We start from the raw sequence: 24,545 nt of genomic DNA, 5'->3' as shown, positions 1-24,545 counted from the left end.
ACGCCCTGGGTGTTTGCCCATATTGCTCATGTCAGAAACCATCACTGTCTGCACCATTAAACATAGCAATTGAGGCAATGCCCTAATAACGCTCAACTATGAACACTGACCAAGGAGCAACAAAGAAGTAACCAAGCACAAGGTACTCACCGTGACTCTTTTCACCCTCTCTCCCGCTACATGAAGCCATGGCAGACATCACAGCTGCCACTTTGAATGAAAACAATCATAGAGCAATGTGCATGATCTGCGTGCTCTTTCGTTCTTGTGTTTTATTTATTTGTTAATTAAAAAATATCAATTTATATTATTAAATAAAATAATGATAGCTACTGCAGTGTACGCAGAGTATTACAAGAACAAAGAACGGCTCTCAGTGGCACTCCAGTCCTATTTTCTAAGTAAAGAGCCGTTCAGAAGAATCGGACTGTTCCTGAATGTCACATCACTATATTGCAGACTTTTGGACACAGCGTTGTCCCATATATGCGACAAGTCAGTCAACACCTCCGCACAATAATTAAGTTCAGTAAGTGACAACTTTTTTTCATCACAAATGCTTATGTGTCTCTGTACAGCTAGCTGTGCTAACATCACATCAACGGAGCTTACCTTTCTTTGAGCTTCTTTTCTAAGTGACAAAAAAAGTTAGACGTAGTCCCCACCATCTGTGAAAGCGGAGCGCTGCTGAGTTAGTTATAGCCATCGGATTTCTTATGATTTATGCACCACTGCGCATTTCTTGGAGCGCCGCATGAGAGTGAAAGGTGGAGGAGAGGGAGGGGAGTAACAGAAACACGTTATTGCTTGGATATTAATCGGTGCGTTTTGCATTCACTGAAAACAAAGATGTTAACAAATAAACTGGATAGTATGCTGTACGTTTAGTGATATTTTCCACAGTTGCAGTCTTGACCGGTCTTGAAATAAAATGCCGAGTCCTCAGCGCCTGAGACAAGACCGAGACCAAATGCGGTCAAGTCCGAGACGAGACCGAGACCATCAAAAAAATGGTCTCGAGACCAAGACCGATCTCGAGTACTACAACACTGGCGGACGCTTTATAAGGATGGGTCTATCTCTTTTTAAGTGGGTCTATCTCCTGAACTCTCCAAAACAATAAATTGTTGCTTGTAACGAAACGGGTGAGAGTTTAAGTGGAGAGTCAATGTTTTTTTTGTTTGTTTTTTTTATAGTAGCATTCTTTGAATGCCTGGTAGGGTGAAAATTCTCTTTAGATTGCTTTTTGTATGTAACTTGGTTAGGTTTATGATATTTTTCAGAATTTATCTCAAGTGTTTCAAGGTTTTAATTTGCATCAAAGTGGTTCTGTGTGCAGGCACGAACACCGGAGTGAGTGAGTGATAATATTCCATGTCAGCCTCAATGGGAGAAATTTTCTGTCATATCCCTTCACCTTGTTTTCTCTCTGACTTATCAGTCTTACAGTACGTTTCAGCTGATTGAAGCTGCCCTCCTGAAGCCAAAGCTCATTCTGGTTGTGTGGTTAGAATTTGGGTCACGCAAGCTCTTCGATTTAAAAATGATCCCTAATTTGTTTTATATTTGTTGAATTAATAGCTTTCTGTTGTTCTTTTATTCTTTCTCTTTCAGAAAACTGAGAATAATCCTAAAGGAAGAGGATCCAGACTTTTTCCATCATGCACTACTGAATTTTCTCCATCTCCCCACTAAAAGCAATGTTTCTGGGAGCTAGAGGCCACAGCAGAGTGTGTGTGGGGCCCCTTCCTAGTGCCCCTCCTGAGATGGGATGCCAGAAGCCTTCCCACCGGCCCTGAGCTCTCCCGGGGCATCATGAACACCTACAGAGACAGGGGGGTGACCTGCGTCTCCTCAGACCTTCTGGACGGAGGCGGAGGGTTACCCCAAAACGCTCCACTTCGTCACACCCCCAATGGCCACCCCACAGAACCAGTGGCACAACCTCGCATCTCTGTGCCCAAAATGGGTGTTCGTGCACGGATTGCCGAATGGCCTCCTCGTCGCGCGCAGTCCCGGGAGTCGCTGCTCGAAAACGGGCAAAACGGGAGCAATCACTACGACGACTGCTCCGTCTCTTCGTCGGTTTTGTCATCCGACGGCAGGCTGGTGCGAGGAGGGGTCGCCAGGCTGCCCCGCAGATGGTCGAAGGATGTGGAGTTCAGAGGCGGAGGGTTTGTCGGTGACAGAGGTTCGCCTCTCAGTCTGAGAGTCTTCCCACCACTGAGACAGCGCTCCAACAGTGAAGTAACGCTCAGCGAACAGGATGAAAATGAGGTGAGCCCGAAATATTTCTCCCAATTTCTGTTTTTCCTGTGCGTCGCGTCGGAGTCGAGAAGAATAGGATGTGTTGTTTCCTCGTGGCGGCGGTCCAGGTTTTCGACACAAACCTCTTGCTAATGAGTTACACAGATGGAAGTCAGTTTGGGTTGGCCTCCAGAAAGCCATGCTTCGCTTTGCCTTGCCAGGTGTATTTACAGCCCTTTGTGGGCTTAGATAAAGTGTTCCCCCAAAGATTAGGACTTGAAAATATTAGCTTGTCTCTAATGAGTTCAGTCTGCTACATTTTCTGTTTGTTTTTGGTGAAATACTGTTGATGTAGAAGGGGGAAATGGTTGCCAAATGAGCTTGTGTGGTGTAGAAGAAAACATTATTTTAATGATGGAGATATTCTAAGTGTGAGGAAGACTCTCTCTTTGGCTGAGTGAAAGAACGCCCTCTTCTCCTCGTCAGGTTTAGCAGTCCCAAAGCTTCAGTCTTGGTTTAGGCCCCGACAAGTTTTATAGTTCTTTAAATTGTACAATTATTTCTTCACTTTTTTATCAATTGAATATTTTATACAGTATAATATGCAACTACAAGAAAATAAATTCAGTGTTGCAGAATATAAACATAAAAAACGTGACAGGTAAGTGTTTGAGTTAATTAGAGAAACACCTGTGGACGTATTCTGAGCACACTGCTTTCTTGTTTGACATTGTGAAAAAATCTACATAAATCAGCCAAGATATCAAGTTGTGACTCATTCTTGGGTGCAGGAACATTCATTTGTTCAAACAATAATATGCAAGTGTAAACACCATGGAAATGCCCTGTTCATCGGGTTCTGTCCTCTAGAGAAGAACAGGTCTTGGTGCAAACTGTGTGTTTCAGTCCCAGAACAAAACCAAAAGTCCTTGTAAAGATGCTGGCCAAAGCTGCAGAGTGTCCATTATAATTTTGGAAATCCCATCTGACCTACAACAGTCAATGTTCATCTGATTGAATGTTAGAATCAGGAGAATAAAAAAAGATTTTATTCTTTTTTTTTTATCTTTAAAAAAGGATTTAAAAACGTATGTTTGCACATACTGTTTCTGTACAGTATGTGCAAACATTGCTTTGTTGTTAAAAAAAACACAAAAACAACTCTTACTGACCTTTTTCTAATTCATTTCTGCTTGCTCTGCCTTCAGGTGGAGGCTCGAGGTGGTGGTGGGTTTGGAAACCGATTCCGAGTGTACGGCAGCACCTCTTCCATCGACATCCAAGGCATTCCCGAGCAAGGCTTCTTTGAAATGCTCAGCCAGTTCCAGCAGGAGAGGCCTGACCAGCGCAGCTTGGCTCCCGCACAACTTGGAGAGCTGCTGCGAGTTCCAGACCCGTCGTCAAAGACGCCTTTCCCCGCCGCTCCCACGGGTGGGGACGACAAAGGAACGGGGAGGAAGGACGGTACGGAGAGAGCGAGGAAGAAAAGTGGTGGGACGGAGTCTGCGCTGGGTACTTCCTCTCTGTTCAGGAAGCTTCGGAGCTCCAGTCGGGGGGAGCTGGACGGAGGAAAGGGAGAGGCTAACGAGGACAGGGGAGGCAGAGGCTCTACAGATGCCTCCTATAAACCCTGGGTGTGTCCAAAGAGCTTTGTCCACTTTGATGCTCAGAGCGTCTTGTTCGACCTCCACGAGGCAGCAGCTCAGCGCAGCTTTTCCACCCAGCGGAGGAACACCGCCACCGGAGCATCGGCCGCTTCGTCCTTGTCTGGCTCCAGATTGTCAGCTCCGAACCTGAACGACCCCATTTACTCGAGCATCGAGGATCTGACCCTTAACCTCGATCAGAGCTCCACAGCCCCCTCCCAACCCGCGGACCCTCTGGATGGGCCTGCAGTGCACTCTTCAAGCCCGCTGCTCCTCTCCTGTCCCCACTTCCTCAATGAGATAGGCGGGCACAGGGAGAGAAACGTGAGCTTCCTCAGCTCCTCAGCAGAACGAGGAGATGGAGATGGAGGAAGAGGGTGGCTGAGGAAGAGTAATGCCAGTATATCTGTGCTGGAGATCCCGATTGAAGAGCAGGAGATGAGGCTGGAAAGACTGAAACTATACGGCATAGAGCATGTAGACCAGGGGGCTCGCTACTACAGAGACTACTTCCATGGGAAAGGTAATGCTGAGTTACACTGCAGCACATTTGACCCGCGATGCAGGGATGGGCTGTTAGCTAGTTTGGTTGGTTGGTAGCTCAACTCCGTTATTTCAAAAATATGACTTGTAATCATGACAAAATGTTTTTATTTTGCTCTAGACTTTAGATTTATGACCAGAACCCGGCCTGAAAGCATGCTTGGTCGTGTGGTCCTCAGGCTTCTGTGATACATTTATAAAGCTTAAGGTGCATACAGCACAGAGAAAAAAAGAATGCACGATATAAAGTTAATCTACTTGTTATAGTCTAAACACATGAGGCGGTAGTTTACAGCAATAGCGCACGGCACATATCCCACATGATTTACACTTGACTCACCCTGTGGATACAACAAGCGACAAGATGGAGCTGGAAGCAAACTCTGATAACTGGAGAAGGGACACTGCTTACTCAAATCCTAACCTAAAAACAAAAGCAGTAAAATCGTAATTAAAATGGTATGTCTGAGTTTAGTTTAGGCGTGGGCCTGTAATTAAAGTTAGTCGGGTCAGATTGGACTTGAACACCATTGTTAGCATTAGTCATTGCAACAGAATAATAAAATGTGCCGTACCTCACAGACAACTGTAGCTTTATTTTATCTCACAGTGCACTTCTTGTACTGTTTAAAGCTAAAATCCCTGGATCTGCCCTCTGTTCTCCACAATCAGAACCACTTTACCTTCGTCTTCTACAATGTGGTGCTTAGACACAGCACTGCATTGTATCGGATAATTGGGTCAGGATTTTACTTCCAAATAAGCATCATCATCAGTGTTGAGCATTCATAGAAGGTTGACTCCATCCAACCAGCTAAATATTTTATTGATATGATTCATGAGAATAGTCTAATTATCAAAATAGAATTGATCATTAAAATGACTGTTAGCTGCAGCCGTAATAACATAAACATGCTTGAAAGAGAAATACTTTTGGCCAAATACAACAAGGACTTCTACGAGTGATTCCAGTTGAGAAGCTGTAATCACAATTTCTGTTTATACTTGTATTTAATAACTACATGTCATGTAATTTATTTACTGTTAGTCTTTCTATAGAGAGTCATGTCTGTATATCGTTGCTATTTTTCTGTCACTCAGGTTTATGTCTTATTCTGTCGTTACTCTTTGCCAGAGTCTTTATTTCCTAGATGTCCTCCACTGGTTTTGACTAATCAGTTGCTGGGACGCAGCAGAGTTAAGTCGACTGGCAGCCCTCCGGGAGTTTTAATTACACATGTATCTCCTATGTGGACGGTTGGCAAACTCTGAGCCAATGATACACAGGCAGTACTTGACACCTGAGCCATCTCAGCTTTGTTTTACATCTGGCTTTTAGTGTCAGAAAGCAACGCTCACCTTAAGAGGGGAAGTGGTTAATGTGATCTGTATGGCCGTTTGTAGTCGGCATCACCTCTGCAGACACTTTTGATGTCACTTCCCTTTTGGCAAGCATCATCTGGCTGCGGACTAATTAGTGACAGATGTTATTAGGAGCATGCGTGCAGACAAGCGTGTTCGAACATCGTATGCGAGGAAGACTCAGGCCTGCAGCCGCACAAATAAAGGTTAGCATTCCAAAAATACGTTGGGTCCTCTGACTCCGTGCCGTCTCAGCTGTCCCCCTGAACGCCGCTCTGGTTGTGTTTGCGTCTTCGCTGCGGCCGCGGCTCCCTATGCATGTCAGGATCTTCATCAAAAAGCTGACATTTTTGCTACAGGTCATGACAAGCAAGATAATCAGACGCGAGTCTCCTCACAGATAGGTTGTCCCAGTTCAGTCCAGTTAGAGGAGGGATCTGCCAAGTTGTATTCATCCTGAAGAGTCTGGATAATTTGTGTTTACGCTGCTGCTGCGCTACTGCCTGTGGCGTTTGCTAGAAGAGGGCTTAACTCTGAAGCTTTGGAAGCAGCTGTGCGAGATGCGTGTGCGGTCTGTCAACAGCTTTCTCTATGTTTAATAAGTAGAAACGGTCACATTTTTAATAAACACATTTTAAAAACGACACTTTTTGATATTTTAAAGGTGACAGAGGAAATACTCATGTTTGCTGTGGTTGTGTTTAGTTGGATTTTATTAGAGATGCACCAAAACTAAGATTACATTATATTGGCCAAGAAAAGCCTAACGGTGCATCGGTTTGTTTAATTATTCAATCTGTATTTCTTCATTGTTCCCACATCCAGTAGAAGTAAAAGATCTGATAACTATCGACCACTTATTTCTTCAACTTTTTCTTTGCACCCAGGTTCTGACTTAACTTTTTTTAAACTGATTTTGCATCAATTATAATGTTATAATGGTGTCTGCTCTGCCCATGACTCGAAACGCCCTCTCCTCCTTTCCATTTTGTAAACATGTAAACCAACTCACTTGCAACTCTGACCAACTTCTTCTTGAGCCAACAGATGTCATTAAAGAATGCACTTCGTTACATCTGTTTAAGATATTTTACTCTTTGATCATTGTAGTTCAAGCAAAGGTGTACCAGCAGCCTCTCCTGTGTTGCAGCTATAGACACAACACCAGCTCATGTTCATACGTAAACAGATAAAAACTTTTTTCCCAGCACAAACTGTAACCTTGGTAAACTGTTGTCCTTCAGAGCACTCCAACTACTTCGGGACGGACGATAAACTGGGCCCCGTGGCCGTGAGCATTCGCAGGGAGAAAGTGGAGGATACCAAAGACCACAAAGACCAGTACCAGTACCGCATAATCGTCAGGACCAGTGAGGTACGCTCGTCAAGATTTCTGATTGACAGTGCAGTGATGAGTCAGGTTAATTCCTCACCCAGGTTTTCTCTGTCCCAGTTTTTCCTCCCCTCACCCGTCAGCTTAAGCCCCGTCTCTGTCCTGCCACTGGGAACATTCCACCTGTTCAGTCTGTGCATATAAAAGCCAAAGTAAACACTATCTGCTGTGTCTGAAGCATTTGGCATCCCGTCAATGACAACTTTGCTTTGCTTTCATGGACAAAATATAGTGCAATGTGTGAACTGGGATTTTTTTTTTCTGGTTAACCAACACAAAGTACTAAATAATTGTGAAGAAGAATTAGAAATAGTTTTTATTTTGGTTTGAACCCTTGAAAACGTTTGAATTTCAGTTACCAAGGTTTGGAAAGTGCTTGATAGTCAAACTGCACTTAGTAATAAAGTACAAGCTAACATTTGATTAAAAGCCCACATTTGGAAAGCAGTATTTTAAGTTGAAATCAGCTTTATTATTTAAAAATAATAAAGAGACAGATTTTTTATCTCAGTACCTGAAGTTAAATCAGACCAAACTTCTCTTGTTTTAGGTCAGTTAGAATCAACAAAATTATTTCTATTTGTTAAATTCCAAAAACCTTTGCAAGAATACATTTTAGAGATTCTTTTTGTAACTTTCTCAGACCATAAAGAAGTTTCAAAACATAACATTTTGTTATATTTTACTTTGCCTTGTCCCTGCTGTTGATTGTAGAATACTATCGCATTATATTATTAATACTGAGTTGAAACTGTGTTTAGTTCATTTTCATTTTTTATTTTTTTTTCTCCAACGTGTGATGTTGGGCTGGAAAAGTTTGAACCTTCACTTTGTTTAAATTTTACTGTGGCAAAAAGTGTATGAAACCTGCAGCACACACATACATATGCAGCTTCGACTGTATGCGTATCGGTGTTGTTGCTTTGCATAAAAGTGAACCTCCGCCACCAGACTCAAGTCTCTTGCAGCCTCTAACAGGGTTTTCCTGGGTTTCTGTGTTTCATCCATCCCAGGAAAAAAACATCCCTGCAGCATGATACTTTCACCGCAATTTTTCCACAATGTGGATGTTGTGTTCAGGATGATGTGCATGAGGTTTTGCATGCAAGCCAGAATGCTAAATTTGGATGTCATGTGATCAGATTAGATTACATGCAGGTAGCCTCTATTTATAATGAGATGACTTCTAGAGGTAATTGTTTGTACTGGATTTTGTTATGCGACATCACAGCTATAGGTGTTGAATACAAATGCATGCTCTATGCTTATTTGTTATAATGTTACCAGATTCAGGGTCACCGCTTCCCAAAATTTTTATTTTTACTGGTTTTAGGAGTCTTAAAAAAGTCACTCCTTTTTGTCTGAATTGTTGTTTTTTTGGTCTCGACATTGTAAAAACTGAAAAACAAAGTTCCCCCCGTGTTCATTGCGTTGGTGTGGTCTTAGTGGAAGTGAAGTCTCCATTGTGGTTGGTGTGGTGTTGTCTTTAGCTGGATTACATGGCTGCCTGGCCTCATCACTTTACCTCTGATACAACAATGGAGTCTCCCTGCTCAAGCTCACAGAGCTAAGCTAGCAGAAAGAGGCCTGCTGTTCCCACATGGGGGGGGGGGGAAGAAGGCAGACATTGATTTCTGAATTTACTCCGTCCCACTCGAACCGCAGCGCCTCTCAAATATCCTTCCCCTCTAAGTATGTCATTTAATTCTGCGCAGCGGTGCTGACACAGCAAGGTGAAGAGAGTTGCTCTCTCTGCCCTCCTTCCTCTCAGCCTCCCGTCACTTCTTTCTCCCCCTTTTTTTCCTTTTTTTTTTTTTTTTAAATCACCCCCCACTTCTGATATCCCAGCTCAGCATGCCACTCTCTCCGCCGTCGCACAGCAGCTGACAAGCTGAAACAAAAGCTTCATAACATCAGCTGCTTGTCAATCAGGTTTGATTCCTCTGCAGCAGATTCCAGTCTCCGAGGTTCAGCTGTCTCTCGCTCGCTCTCTCTCTCTCTGTGGCCCCTGCCAGATCCAGAACGCGTTATGCATTTTTAACGACTCCACATGTGAGTGAAAGGGGTGTGAAGAGAGCAGCCCACTCCTCCTGACTGTACCAACCCCATACAGGATTAGTCCTCCTGCTATTAAGTGGGTTAATTACCGATCAGTAGGGGGACAGTACACTCTGACTGTATGATGTGCTGCAAAAATATTAAATCACGCATGTTTTTCTGAGTATGCGCTTGACAGGGTGGACGAGGGAGGCACTCTTTCTTGCTTTGGTGGGCCCAGTTTTTTACCACTACCCAAATATTTAACAATGTTTGTAGTTTGCAGTTTTCTAGAAGCTGTGTACACTGCAAAACAACAAAATCTTAGCATGTATTTTTCTAGTTTTTAGTGCAAGTACTTATAATAAGACAAAACTAGCTTACAAGCAACTTTTTTTATCAAGATATATTGAGCTTGTTTCAATAAATAATTCTTGAACATTGATATAAAGGTACTTGTTCCTCTTGCAGATTATTCTCTTATATCAAGACGTTTTTTCCATGTTAGTGAAAAAACCTGCCAGTGGAGCTACTACTTTTTTTATCAACATTCAATAATTTCTAACTTAAAACAAACTGGTCTCTTGCTAAAAACGTGTGTGTTAGTCCTACCGTATTTCAGCTGTACCAAGATTATTTGCATTAGAAACTAAACTAAAACACTTGGTGAGGTTTTGTGTTTTTGCAGTGTAGGACATGCATCAAACATGTGGAAGAAGGTGGTCTGCTCAGATGAGGCCAAAGTTTAAATTTTTGCTTGTGTAGAGGAAGGTTATCACTACATGTCATCCATAGTAACTCATGATGGCGGTGCAGGACTGCTTTTCTTCTTCATGAATGGGATATGGATGGAGCTAAACGCAGGACGTCCCGTAAACATACCAAAGGCTTGAAGACCAGCAGGACCATAACCATAAACGAACATCCAGAGCCACAATGAAGTAGTTTAGATCAAATCATATTAATGTGTAAGAATGGCCCAAACAAACTCCAGACCTAAAATCTGTGGTGAGACTTGAGTATTGCTACTCAGAGAAGCTCTCCTTCTGAACTTTTTACAAAGAAGAATGGGCAAAAATTCCACTCTAGATTTGCAAAGCTCAAAAAAATTAATATCTAAACATGCATTAAAGTTTGCAGTTGAATCACAGCAAAAGTTGGAAAAATTCAAGAGTATAAAAGAAACTTGTTGTCCTTGTCCCAATCCTTTTCTTTCTGTCGTCCCCATGTAGCTCGTGACCCTGCGTGGCTCCATCTTGGAAGACGCGGTGGCGTCGACAGGGAAACACGGCACTGTCCGAGGCCTTCCGCTCAAAGACGTACTGGAGCAGGTCGTCCCTGAGCTCAGCGTCTCTTGTCTGAGGCTGGCGCTCAGCACGGCCAAAGTCACAGAACAGCTCCTCAAACTGGACGAACAGGGGGTGAGTTTAACGCTTCTCTGGATGACCGGGGGGGTCAAACTCATTTTGACACACTAAATATTCAGGGCTAAATATTAACTTACAGGTTTTTTTTTTGTTTGTTTTTTTTAAGCTTCTGCTTAAGTCGACTAGCTACAAAGAATGCAAAGCAAAAACAGCATCAGATAAAGAAGAACAGTGTCAGATGGTTTACTCAGACGGTGTGGAAAATGTGCCTGAACCGTGATATATCCGATTTAATGTTGGAGCAAAGTACAAAAAGTGGGCAGAGAAAGCTGAGTCGAAGCAGGGTGTGTCACGAGTATGACTACGTAAAGATAAAAACTTTAATGTTTGGCCACGTTATGTTTGAGCTGTTTCCTCGTGAGCGGAGTGTGAGGTATTTTGCCAGCAGTCGGTGTGGTGTTTGTGTAGGTGGATTATACAACAGCGAAACTGTACTGTGTGTTTTAGTAAGCACATCCATATATAAATACACTTTACTGCTGGGTTAAAGTCTCATCCGCTGACAAGCAGCTCAGGAGGTTCAGACTAACATCTCATCTGCTTGTCTTTGTTCTGTGTCCATGCACGTTGCAGCTGAGTCACAAGCACAAAGTGGGTGTTCTGCTGTGTCGTGCGGGCCAGAGTACAGAGGAGGAGATGTACAACAACGAGGAGGCGTCGTCTGCCTTTTCTGCCTTCATGGAGCTGCTGGGGGAGCAGGTGCTCCTCAAGGGATTCTCGAAATACGCTGCCCAGCTCGACACAAAGAGTGAGAGGCTCTTCCTTACTGTAATAACTGTATTCCTTCAGTAGATTCCCAGATGCTAAATAAACACGTGGAGAGAAGGGGGAGCCATTTTTAACAAACAACAAGGTTGAAAGTTTTACATAACTGTTGGGTAGTCAATAAAAAGTTTTGGTTTTTTTTCAGTTGATTTATGTTAATACAATCGAAAATTTAATTTTACCTAAAATTGTAATATTAGTCATGCATCTGTTCTTTGTCCACTCGTGCTTGTCCTTCCACTCAACTTTCCATTAGGATACAGAACTCCATGTTGATCCTTTGCCTTCTTTGCAAAGAGGCGTTTTTGACTCACCCTCCTTGTCGAGGGTGTCCTCGGCGGTTTGCTGAACTGTCGAGTCAGCAGCTTTTCTCACTGTATTATGTAATATAACATTTTTGGAAAAATGTAACTTTTGGTTTTCATTAGGTTTAAACCATAGATCATTTTGTGTGGGACAAATATATCTACAAATGTGTTTCATGAGAATAAATGACCTTTCTGATGATCTTCAAACCTTCAGAAATGCAGCTGTTCTTGGTCTGGTACCAAAACGTCAGGAGGATTTTATTCTTCTTCTAGTTTTCTTATTCTGGACTTCTGGAAACGCAGCGACTCAAACCAGAAAAATCGCTTTCCAACAACACCCATCTGTGATCTACATTCGACCTTAAATATAAATAACCTTAATTTTCCTCCCTCTCCCCAGCCGACTCGACAGGCACCCACTCCCTCTACACCACCTACCAGGGCTATGAGGTGATGTTCCACGTGTCCACCATGCTGCCATACATGCCCAACAACCCGCAGCAGGTAAACACGCTCATTAACATGCAAAGCTACCTGAGGCCATGCGCTTTGTAGCTGGTCAAACACCGCTGTGTGTACGAGGAAAGCACTTCCCTCTGTTGTTGTCCAGAGCCTTTCAAAGCATTTTCTGCGGTTGTGAGTTCAAACATCTCTTTTTGCTCCGAATAATAAAAGCAAGAATCCAAGATGTCGTAACCCGTGACTTGTTCGTTCTTTTTTCTTCTTTTTTTTCTTTCATTTAGCTTTTTTGTGCTTTTATAGTCTCGGCTCTCTTTGCCTTTGTGGCTTTTCTGTCGGCTCTGCTTTTCCGTCTTTAACTGGCACAGCGTTGGGTGGGGTTCACCAGTGAGTAGTTATTAGTATATGTTTGTGTTTTTTTTTTTCTTTCTGCTTTAGCTTTTTTATCCTAACACAGCAGCCATGCCATTCAAGCTCACTTGTTTACAGTACAAGTTGTTCCTGCAGGTTCTTCAAAGTACATTAAAAAGTAATTATGACAACTTGATTTTCAGCTCTAAGTCACAAATTATCTTCTAGTTGCATCTTCAATTTTTGCTTCCAAAGTGGACTTATTGCCATTTGTTTTGGAATTAAAATGAAACTTTAATGACATTGCATATTTTATGAGGTTTGGCTTGAAAAAGAGTCATTTAAATGATTGACTCATCTTGCTGTTATAATATTGCAAAGGGTTCAAGTTTATAATCAATGCATTAAAGCACTGGAGTTGCATATCTGAGCCAGCAGTTGAAAGTATATGTGAATATATTAATACACTAAATACATATTTGCTGTGGATTTTATATGAGGCTCCTCAGAATTCACAGCTGAGACTAATGTTTAATTTGCAAGTTTTATTATATTTTTTTCTGTGTACATTTTTATACTATAACTTGCTTGGAAATCTGAGGGGAAAAAGTTAAACTAAGGAATATTCAGGTTAAATTTTTTTAATAAAGAGTGACAGAAATTGTAAATAAAGCTAATTATGGAGCACTAAGTCATGTACTTTTTAACAAAATAAATTTTAGGTCTTGGTAGATGTCAGAGATCTAAAATTATTCACACAACTAAACATTTACTATAATTTGTTAATATTCTAACATTGTTTGAAAAAAAATTCTGAAATTATTTAATGGCCTCAGAGGTCAAACTTTATTCTAAAAGCTTCCAATAAAGACAGATGTCAGACAACACTATGGAGTTTTACTTGTAGAAGTGAATCTGCTTCAATATGAGCTGAGAAATGTAAGTATTGAAATCAAAAATAGACCCTGTTTGATGAGTCACAATAAAACCTTCAGTCAGAATATGAAGCTGAATAAGTGGCACAATGACTCCATCTACAGGGTTGAAGGCTGCAACAGAATGGGACGTTTTCTCACTATAATTGGCCTCTAGGGGGCAGCAACTGACTGCAAACATAATCCACTGTGGAAGCATTAAACCAGCAACATGGAAGCTGACTGGAAAAGAGAGGGGGACAGCGTCTTTCTGGGAATCCCCTGGATCACCCTCCACCTGTTCCTGACCATAAGCATTGTGTTCCTCTGGTCATGAATTTGGTTTTTGCACACCAGACATATTAAAGATGTCTAAACGGTTCCAGTTTTGAGTTCATCAGTTCATAAAACTCTCCTCAGACTCTAAACTTTAAACTTCCTTATATTGGTACCAGTGGTTTATCTTGGAATGTTATCTATCTTCTATTTTTTTTTTTTTTACTCTTTTTAATTTTTTACTTTTTATCGAAGTTCCTTTGACTTTCCCATTGTTAGAAACAAAATACCAAAATACCTTAAATACCTATAAGATAGCTTAAAAATATAACTTCCACATGATACGCATGTAAAAATCTGCGACAGATCATGTGGAAGTTAGATTTTTAATTTTTAAGCCATCTTAGTCTTTCATAAACTGTAGCATAAAAAATACTTGATCATGTATTGTCTTAATTTCATGCAGTGCTTAAGAAGTAGAAAAGTAATTATTAAATCTTGTAAGTTTTTTAAGTCTCTATTTCTAGTCACAACTGTAAATCCCAATGGCAGATCAGTCGTATGTGGCAAAACCTAATATAGATAAGAAAATTGATCCAAGCAGCAGATTAGGCTTGTTTTATGTTGGCGTATATTACAAGTACAGATGTTCAAACCACAGCCCATCAGTACCAGTACATGATGCTCCTCTGGGCTGCATTACATAATTGGTGCTTTCACACTTGTGTGTGGAAATGAAGCGAGAGCTGGCATGCTCTACAGCACAAGCTCGGCCTGCACTGTGTGCCATGTTTCCTACATGAACACGCAGACACAAATAAACCCACTCAGAAGGCGATAAACAAATTACATAAAGAGCTGTCGTTTTTGTGTCCCAGTTTACGTTGGCTGCAGAGTTGGCTCTGACCAGTTCCGCGTTTTCTTTCCTCTTCCCCAGCTCCTGAGAAAGAGGCACATAGGTAACGACATTGTCACCATAATCTTTCAAGAGCCAGGAGCGCAGCCTTTCACCCCTCAGAACATCAGGTCCCACTTCCAGCACGTCTTTGTTATTGTTCGGGTGCACAACCCCTGCTCTGACGGCACCTACTACAGGTAAATATCCACAAATGGTCTTAAGCTTTTAATTTCTTCTTCCTCGTTTTTGATTGCTTCACACAAATCCCCCTTCTTTTCCCTCAGTGTTGCTGTAACACGGATGGAGGACGTTCCCTCCTTTGGACCACCCATCCCCAGCGGAGTCGCCTTTCGTGACCCGGAGAACTTTCGTAACTTCCTCCTCGCCAAAGTCATTAACGCGGAAAACGCTGCGCACAAGTCCGATAAGTTCCACACCATGGCGACGCGGACTCGGCAGGAGTACCTCCGGGACCTGGCGGAGAACTACGTCAGCAGCACGCCCCTGGACTCGGCTGGGAAACTGAACAACCTCATCTCCCTGGCGTCTAAGAAACGCGAACGCACGAAAGCGAGGGAGCGAGCGGAACTGGACGCAGACGGGGCCGTCGCCTGGAGAGTCCAGGCCCAGGACTTCAGCGGAGGGGCAGCGGAGCTAACCTGCGCCTTGGGAATATCAAAGGAATACGTGGTCCTCGTCGACTGCTCCACCAAAGAGGTGGTGTTCAATTGTTTCTGTAATGACGTGATCGGCTGGACGCTAGAGCGGCTGGCGTTGAAGATCTTCTACGGGAGAGGAGACCACATTGCGGTCAGAGTACCAGAAGGTTATGGACACGACGTCACAGAGATGGTGCAGAGGTTAAAGGTGAGAGTTCCAACTGGAGTTTATTTGTATAGCGCATTTCAGCAGCAAGGCAGTTCAAAGAGCTATGAATGATGAAAACGTCTTACAATCACCAAATGTGAAACGAGCAATAAAAATTACATTTTATCAAATGTCGTCATCTAATACACATCAAATATGTTGGTCAATGTTGCATTTACTGCTAATCAACTCTAAACAGATGGGATTATAGCATTGATTTAAATACAGTGCTTCAGCTGTTTTACGGTTTTCTGGAAGTTTGTTCCAGATTTATGATGCATAGAAGCTGAATGCTGCTTCTCCATGTTTGGTCCTGGTTCTGTGGATGCAGAACCAGAAGACCTGAGAGGCCTGACAGGTTGATACAACAGCAGCAGATCTTTAATGTATTGTGGTGCTAAGTCGTTCAGTGATTTATGAACTAACAGTATTTTAAAGTATGAAGTCAGTGTAGTGACTGTAGAACTGGAGTGATGCTGGTTTTAGTGGGAACATGAGCAGCAGCGTTCAGAATCAACTGACATCAAGATCTGGAATAACTGAACCAAACTGATGCTATGTTTAAAGGAGGGTCTGTACCAGCAAGGCAATCGGTTTATATAAGATCGGACGTTTCTGATGGGATGAGCTACATCCAGCCAGAATTACTCCGCTGGTGACCGTGTGGTTTCTCTGAGATATTGATGAGAATCTGAGTTGCGATACATTTTTTTTGCCTCTGTATCATGTTTAATTTTGTAAGTGTGTGGATTAGAGAAAATTCACAATGCTTTCAAATATGTTCTTAAAATCAAGAGAAATTCTGCTCTTTATTAATACGTTTGTTCAGTGAGGAGTTCTAAAATATGGCGTTTTACTTGCAGAAACCTTTCACAAATGTAAAAAAAAAAAAAAAAAAGTTTTGTTGGACTACTGTAAGCTAATGAGGTTAGAGGGGCTTTTGGGAAGCATTGTTATCTTAGTTTCGTTTTGAAAACTGGTCAAGCTGCTTACATTTGAACACTTATTACCATCTCAGATGTTTTATTCTTGAGTTGCACTCTGGGAATTTCCATTTGTGGGAACAGGGTTTTTCCTAATCTCTTTGGAATTTGCTTAGATTTACCAGGAAACCTGTGAACCTAAAGACAGATTTTTCACCCAGAGGTTTTCTGCCTGTTTTCCAGTTGTCAATTGTCCAAAGCTTTGCCCTGTTGATTTAGATTTCTCAAGAATCATATTTGTCAATATTCAAAATGCTTTTGAATATTGTTTTTTTAAATATGCCTTTCTCAAACATTACAATGGCTGAGAAAATTAGATTTTCTAAAAGCAAAATGATTGAGTTGATACTTTAAGTTTAAAACTGTTATTCATTTTTACCAGAGGATGGATTAGTAATTATAAACAATTATACATTTATACCTGCTTCCCATATGGAGTGTGTGTGAGAGATATTTGAAAACACAATTTTTTGTTTTATGTTAGTTTACTTTCTCCCTGCTGTAGAATGTAATATACAACAAGGAGTGATGAAACAAGATTTATACAATAGTCAATTGAAACTGTCTTTTTTTTCAGTTCATTTTTGTTTTTATCTTCAAAGTGTGGTCTTGGAAAAGTTTGACAACTTACCTTGAAAATGCCTGAAAAGTGCTTGAATTTTACTGTGTGAAAAGTGTACAGTCTCTGAGTTTAATATCTGGAGACTGTCAACATCGCAGAGAAAACAAAAGTACCAAAATGTTAGTAACACTGAGACAGGATCTAGGTATTACTAACTCATATATGCGTGTTGAAGTAGTTCACTTTCCAGAAAGAATGAACAGTGCAACTGTAATCCTTGCCTCCAGATGTTGACAGACGGGTGTGAGACGGTGGACATGACGCTGAGAAGAAACGGACTGGGACAGCTGGGCTTTCACGTCCGTCTGGACGGCACCGTCTCCGAGGTAACGTGCGGACGGCCGCGCTGGATTATGGCCAACAAAGGCGCCGGGCTCTGAATAACTTCAGATTCGTTCTGCGCAGGTGGAGGAGTACGGCTTCGCCTGGCAGGCGGGTCTGAGGCAGGGCAGCCGCCTGGTGGAGATCTGCAAGGTGGCCGCCGTGACGCTCACTCACGAGCAGATGCTCGACCTGCTGAGGACGTCGGTCACCGTCAAAGTGGTCATCATTCCTCCGTACGAAGAGGGCAAGCCTCGCAGGTGTGTTTGGACGTTAATTTATTTTGTCTGTGGCTGAACTGGTGAGCGACTTTTGTTTGGAAGATATCAAAGAGGAAGGAGAAGAAAGAGCTGCAGTGGAAGGGCAGCAGCGAGATACAATGAGCTCATGATGCTCTTCACTGAAACACACAAAAGCAGTGGCCAGTCTCCAGTGTTCTGAGAGGATTTTGTGTGGGAGTGTGTGAGGGAAAAAAAAAAAAAAAAAAGAGGAAGCCAACCAACGGAGAGAGACAGCAACGTGTAGCTGGAGTGGAAACAAGCGAAACGAGGCACGGAGACAAAAAGGCAGAAGCATTTGTTGAACAGGAATTAGCCAAATCTGTCGGTTATCTGGTAATCTCCGCTAGTTTGGTCCTTCTGCAACAATCCTTTGCTGCTACACCCTTTTTTTATCTTCTCATCTGTGCTCCAGGTCTTGAGTGAGCCTGAATAAAGAGGCATTATTAGATGCTGGTGTGGTTTTGCAGAATGGTTAAAAAAAAAAAAACCCCGAGGACACTGTGTGTGTTTCTGAGCATCAGAGCTCCTAAAAACCGTATTCGTGGCGGGCTGTGTGATCACACTGTGGTTGGATTCCTTTAATGTCGGAGGCAGTTTAATTACTCCAAGTTAAACCCTTTCCACACACACACACACACACATTGAAACACTGAGCTGTGGCCTTGGAGCAGCTTATAATTAGAGTCTTTGCGTTTCACTCTTCCTCTCTGACTCGTTGGCTGCTGTGTGCCAGGCGAGCAGATTGCATGAGATTAAGGCTTGGCATCTGCTGGAATGGTGGGGGGGGGGAAAAGAACACCAAAAAAGGGGAAAATAAATAAAAGAGCCGACGCTATTCTTTAAAAAAAAAATGTATGCCCTGTGTAAATAAAAAGAAAGGAAATAAGAAGGGAGAGGTGGAGCGACGGAGGGAGAGAGAGGCTGGGAGGAGCGCTCAATGAGGAGGACGTGTCTCAGCACCGCCGAGAGTAAGAGGAGTGGGTGGAGGCGAGAAGGGAAGAGAGAGATGAAAGTTGGAAGGCTCTGTCTCGGCTGCGAAAGCACTCGACGGATGGATGCAGCAGGAAAAAGGCGTGGGTCTGACGGTGTGTGTGTGTGTGTATCTGAGCTCTAGCCGTGTCACCTCAGCTAATGTGATGGGAGAATTACTGCATGCTGACAGACGTTAGGCTCTGCTCTCTCTGAGGTTTGTATTCCCCTCGTGTGTGCATGCAAGGCTGAGGTCTGTGCAGCTGATCTGTATCGATATTGATGATAGCAGAAGGTTTATTGATTAAAATGGTTGTAGTACGTGTTGCCTTCATGGACATTGATTTGTGGGGGGGGGTTTTGTCCCTGGAAAGCTGCTGTGTTCTAGAGGCGTTTTGTTGTTGCATGTTTTTTTTTATGTGAATCTGTATTTCTCAAAGGCTGCAGAAAACCGTCACCTAATTATTCATTAGTTGATTGCTTTTGTCTATCTTCCAATACATTTCCCAGAGCTAACGGTTGTCTTTATCAGTTTTTGTAACCCTGATGTTGTAAACTTGACTTTTGTTTGAACATTACGTCATGTTAGAATGTAATTCCCTCATCCGAAACATACCATTAGTGTTGCTTTGATTCCTTCATGTATGTTTGAGAAATCCTTGAATCTCCCACGGCAACCATTCAGCTGTGCCTGGACGCTTATTTACACAAACCTCCTACACTCGACTCCTCTAGACTAGCGGCAGCAGCAATTGGCAAACACCTGGTGGAACTGGGAGTCTACTGTGCTCATTATACAAACTACTTCTCAATGCAACGCTCCTAAGGAAAGGTTGTTCACTACATAATGGAGGAGTATTGTTGTGCTGATGGCGGAGTGTCCAAAAGAGCAAGGCTTTCTTAAAGAGACAGAGGAGCCTTCAAGAGTGATCGCTTATGACTTTTTATCTGATTAATCGACTAATCTATCTAGGTGATTAATTATCTTCCCCAGAAACAGATTTCAATTTTTCACTCCTCACATACGATTTGTTGGAAAACATTTCAATCAAATTTATTTGAATAGCACATTTCAGCAACAAAACAATACAAAGAGCTTTACATCATAAACACTTGGAAGTTTTAAGAAAATATGAAAAATAGTCATAAAAATGGCGTCACTTAAAATCATTGATGAAGATCGTTTACTGTAGTTAACATTATCAGTTATGTTGAGTTGCACTTGCAGCCTTAGATTTTATTAAGACAAATCTATTGTTTATACCCTTAAAGTGAATGGATTTTAGACAATAATGAGAAACATTGTGTTAAAAGTCAGAGTCTAAATCAATAACATTTTCAACCTTTTGACTCCTGAAAACCCCCAATAATAAGTTGAATGTCTGTTAAACTATAGGAATATTAAAACCTATCGTAAGTTATCATACAGGCTAAATGGCGATTATTGTTTCTCTTCTGTCAGTTCAGCTAATCATCCACCTCTTCATCTACTTTTTGAATCCATCATTTCGCTCATCTCCTTTCACCCTAAATGCCAATTTGTCAGCATGTTTTAATCCCTGCCTCTCCTTTAATAGGCCTCTATATAAAATATTGAGACAGGAGCTCGTATACAAACGAAATGAGGAAGATCCCTTCCAGCAATGAGCTTCATTATGGATGAGAATAAATGTCAGATCATTTTTGCTTGAAGCCTGCACCAGCCATCAGATGATATTTTAATTTTGTTCTCCTAGAACTCACATTTTTGTGACTTACATTTTTTTTTACCTTCACAAAATATCTTCTGTACTTTCATAGAATTTGAGTTTGGCGGGTAAAGGCAGTAATGTCAGTATAAAATTCACATTTTTATAAAGAGACGTGATCTAATCTTCCTGTAGCAAAGATGAATATTTGATTTGTCATTAATCAGCTGTTTTCCTCTTTTCCTAAGTCCATTGTCTCATGGGAGCTCATTAATGAACTCTGTTACATGTCTGTTGTATATTTAAGCCACCACATGAACTGTACTGTGGAGTGTTCGGAGTGAATATACTGAACAGCTTTCACACACTGATCTCGGTTCAGCCGGAGTTCAGAGGAAGTGGCGGTCTTTCAGCTGTGCTTTCTACCAACTCACTGCAGAAGACCCTTTAAACTGCAGATGAAGGAAAAGAGGGAAAGAGAAAAATTTAGAGTTTGGACATGTGAGCAGGAAGGGTTTATTTGTTTGATGATCTATATTTAAACGTCCCTGCTTTTCTCGCTATCTCTTCCCGCCTTTAGGGGCTGCACAGAGGAGTACGAGATGAAGACCATGGAGCAGAAGCCTGAGCCTGAGCCTCTGGCAGCCGGATACCGACCTTCTCTCCACCAAACGTGGCGATGGGAGAGCTCACCCATTCCTGCGGGGCTCATGAATGCTCCCAACCTGCCTCGCTGGGGACCCATGGGCCCCCCGCCTCCTCCTCTGGTCCGCTCACACAAACCCCTGATGCCAGTCCCCTACAGAGAGCCACAGCACTTCAACTCCAAGAGGTACCATCACCTAATATGGCATGAGACTCCAGGTTACAGCAGCAGAGTGAGCTCTGAGATTTGCAGCAGTGATGTGGAGAGGGCAGCGCAGCTTATCAATAAACATTAAAGGAAGCGAGAAATAATTCATGGCAAAAGTTGCAGAGTTGTCCCGGAGTGGTATTGGAGAAGCTAAATTGTTTAGGGGTTAGTAATGAAGCAGAGGGTGTTTAGATATGTTTTACATAATGCATTTATCATCTCCAAGTCTTCAGAAAACTTCTTCACTGCCGAAACGATACCAAAATTGCAGTCTTGAGTATTGGCCGATACGCTATTGACTCGATACAAAATCAGCAGTAATCACAGTGCTAATCATCACTTTGTAGTCTGGAATGTTAGAAAAATCTTAAACTTTTGGACAAAACTCTGTTCTTTTTTTTAAAACATTGTTTTTACTCTTCAGCTTTTAGTTGGACCTTAGTTAGAACTGCCTACCTCTGTTATTCTGGATGCTTTTTGTAGTTTAAACTCCACACACACCGCCTTTGAATGGTTTCACACTGCCCACTTCTAAAGTATATTTTTTTAAAAAGTGTTTTTCTCACCTAATTTGAATCCATTTTATTTATGCTATCACAATCTTATTCATTTTCATGACATGTTCTCACACCGCTATTGTCTTCCAGGCCTGTAAGTTACCCAGAGAACCACTACAACCTGTCTCCTGCAGGAGGCGACAGAGTCCTGCCCTACAGAAACCCCTCTTCCAGCTTCTCGTCACCCTCCACGGGGCTGGTCGCCCTCTCCGTCTTGGGCTCTCCTGGAATGACTCCAGGATCTTTCGTACGCTACAAGCCGTCACCCGACAGGTGCGTAGCGGCATGTTTCTGTATTCCCTCCTTCATTAAAGCTCATTTGGATCTTGACTGAACATGTCCGATGTTTCCCGTAATGACTGTTTAGCTTGCTAATGGAAGATTATTTCAGTTTGAGGAAGAGGGTGAATAATGTCTAGAGTAAGAAGTGAAATGAACACACTGTCTCTCTGGGGGAAGGATCTGTTGTGTGGGCGGCTTTTCCTCACAGTGTGGAGGTTGATAGCGTCTCACCCAACCAGAAAAACGTGTTTATTCAACTGCCAACAGGATGCATAACAACACGCGGAAAACATTATTCCATCAATTAAATAGAAATTGTTTATTTCAGAGGTCTATGTGTTTGTTTTTTTGGTTGCCTCTGTGCTCCGTTTTCCCTTTAAATATGCTATTAGTAATTGAGTTTGCTCATCCAAAACCTTTATGATTTGTTCAGGTTTGGATCAGTACAGCGCCCCCTGCTGCCCTATGAACCCCACTTCAGTGTGGACATCACTTCTAGTGGAGAGTCTTCGTCAGGGTTCATCAGTCAGGAGAGCACAATGGAGCGCTGCAAAACAGGTATCAAATTCAAACTAAAGACTGAAATTGATTCAGGAGTTTCTTCCTGCCGTTTCTCTTCCAGTTGTGCGTACAAAATAATTTCAAAATAATTTTCTGTGAAGCGTTTTTTTGTTGTTTTTTTTATGTAAGTTCATTATAATTCATAATACTGTGCAACCCCCTCTGACAAAGTCCAGCCTTGAGATTCTGTTCTCTCTCCAAGACATCCGTTGTTTAACATGTAAACGGCATGTTCAAATCTGTAAACCGTGGTACTCTCCTCTGCAGACAGGAGCTGTGGGTTGATGTCACATTGGTCTGGATCCAACAGCTCGCATGGAAAAAGTTCCATCAATAACAATATCTTATCTTATATTGGCCTCTACTGAGGGATGCCACAAGGCTCCATTCTCAAACTCTTTTTTTAGTTTTTATTACTTTTTGTCATTATGCTGCTACTTGGCATTATTTTCACAATTGGTTTTAATTTTAGCCAGATTTCCACCATGTTTATGTTCCACTGAAAGACATTGAGCTCAAATGTTCAAAGTTTTAATGAGAGCAAGACTAGAGTCATGTGGTTTAGACACAGCAGCACCTGCAGGAGTCCTACATTGATCTTTTTTTCCTTCCTTCCTAATTATCACTTATTTCAGTGTGAAAACGGATCAGCTCCTGTTTGTGTGACTTATTTTCTCTTCCTTGTGTTTGTCTTTTATGTTTGGTTTTATTGTCCATCACTTTGGTCATCTTTGTTGTTTTTAAGGTGCTTTATTTGTAAAGTAGTATGTTATTACTAGGTACGTATTTCAATCAGTTGGATTTCCTGCTACTGCTCCAAGCACTTGGACTTGGAGCAGTATTTAGTATTTATTTATTTAGTATTTATTTAGTATTTATTTATTTAGGGTAAATAAATAAATATAAAATAAATAAAACATTTATTTATTTATGCCAGCTCCTCATTTAATTCATTTACTAAATGAATGTAAAGAGTGACTATAAGTTCTCAGATTGCTTTTTGAGTAGAACTGGGATATGAGAGGGGCTTTGAGTGATGTTGTGCAGAGGGAGGTCAGTGTTTAAATGTGCCATAAGTATTTAATCCTCTTTGCCAACCATTGCCATTCAGTGTAATTTGTTTAATCCTCCATGTGCGTGTTTTCTGTCTAGAGCCCCTCTGGCATGTCCCAGCATCATCGTCTCGAGGACCAGGTGGCGGAGGGGGGCAGAGGAGAATAACCAGACAGGATGTCCCGGCCAAAGACTCTCCAAACAGACACTCAAAGGTCAGATCCATCATCAGCCGGTTTCATCCGTTCGTCTGTTCCCGGCTTCTTTATCTGACCGGGTCCGCCTAATGTCCCTCCAGGGCGAGGCTCAGTACTCCAGCCACTCCAGCAGCAACACGTTGTCCAGCAACGCGTCCAGCAGCCACAGCGACGAGCGCTGGTTTGACGGCGGACCTGGAGGGGAGCGGGTAGGCGCCGGCTTTCTCGGCGACCCGGTCGATCCGGACCCGGACCTTCTCAACCAGGGGGGCTCCAATGACAGCGGCATCGACGCCTCCACGCACTACAACAGCGGTCACCGCGGACACAAGACCAGCAGCCAGTCTCACAAACCCATGCACCCCTCGGCGACCTACAGCGGCTTCCCGGAGCTGTCCGTGGGAAGGAGCAGCAACGGCGGAGAGTCGAGGAGACGGGAGTCCTCGCCCATCATGCCAGGCGCTGCCAATCAGAACAAGGGGTACCCAACCAAAACATTCCCGCCTCCCAGCTCCAGCGCTGAAAAAATGGACGCTTTCAAACCAAGGTATGAGTCAATCTGTCATGTTGAATGTTGAAAACATTTTAGAGGACTTTCAGTCAAACCATCTGCATTTTCCTATTGCCTCTAGACGAGCTCCACAGCGTCTAGCAAAGCTAATCCTTGTAAAACTTACAGATGATC

The 24,545-nt window shown here is 42.4% G+C and overlaps 1 protein-coding gene across 2 annotated transcripts in view; it reads left to right on the top strand.

Moving 5' to 3' along the window:
* Positions 1 to 24,545, top strand: part of sipa1l3 (signal-induced proliferation-associated 1 like 3) — an 81,348-nt gene that overhangs the window by 50,722 nt on the left and 6,081 nt on the right. For both annotated transcript variants that reach the window (XM_008425771.2, XM_008425770.2), the window contains exons 3-17: positions 1,615 to 2,277; positions 3,456 to 4,416; positions 7,043 to 7,173; positions 10,461 to 10,649; positions 11,229 to 11,403; positions 12,129 to 12,232; positions 14,666 to 14,823; positions 14,911 to 15,493; positions 17,326 to 17,424; positions 17,504 to 17,679; positions 20,938 to 21,189; positions 21,858 to 22,040; positions 22,483 to 22,607; positions 23,763 to 23,878; positions 23,962 to 24,407. In XM_008425771.2, the coding sequence (XP_008423993.1) occupies positions 1,816 to 2,277; positions 3,456 to 4,416; positions 7,043 to 7,173; positions 10,461 to 10,649; positions 11,229 to 11,403; positions 12,129 to 12,232; positions 14,666 to 14,823; positions 14,911 to 15,493; positions 17,326 to 17,424; positions 17,504 to 17,679; positions 20,938 to 21,189; positions 21,858 to 22,040; positions 22,483 to 22,607; positions 23,763 to 23,878; positions 23,962 to 24,407 (4,160 nt within the window). In that variant the 5' untranslated portion in view covers positions 1,615 to 1,815. The remainder of the gene's footprint in view (positions 1 to 1,614; positions 2,278 to 3,455; positions 4,417 to 7,042; positions 7,174 to 10,460; positions 10,650 to 11,228; positions 11,404 to 12,128; positions 12,233 to 14,665; positions 14,824 to 14,910; positions 15,494 to 17,325; positions 17,425 to 17,503; positions 17,680 to 20,937; positions 21,190 to 21,857; positions 22,041 to 22,482; positions 22,608 to 23,762; positions 23,879 to 23,961; positions 24,408 to 24,545) is intronic.

The sequence above is a fragment of the Poecilia reticulata genome, linkage group LG13 (assembly GCF_000633615.1).
Source record: "Poecilia reticulata strain Guanapo linkage group LG13, Guppy_female_1.0+MT, whole genome shotgun sequence".
Classification (NCBI taxonomy): domain Eukaryota; kingdom Metazoa; phylum Chordata; class Actinopteri; order Cyprinodontiformes; family Poeciliidae; genus Poecilia; species Poecilia reticulata.
Note: the sequence above shows the minus strand (reverse complement) of the source record. Positions and strands in the feature narration are given on the sequence as shown.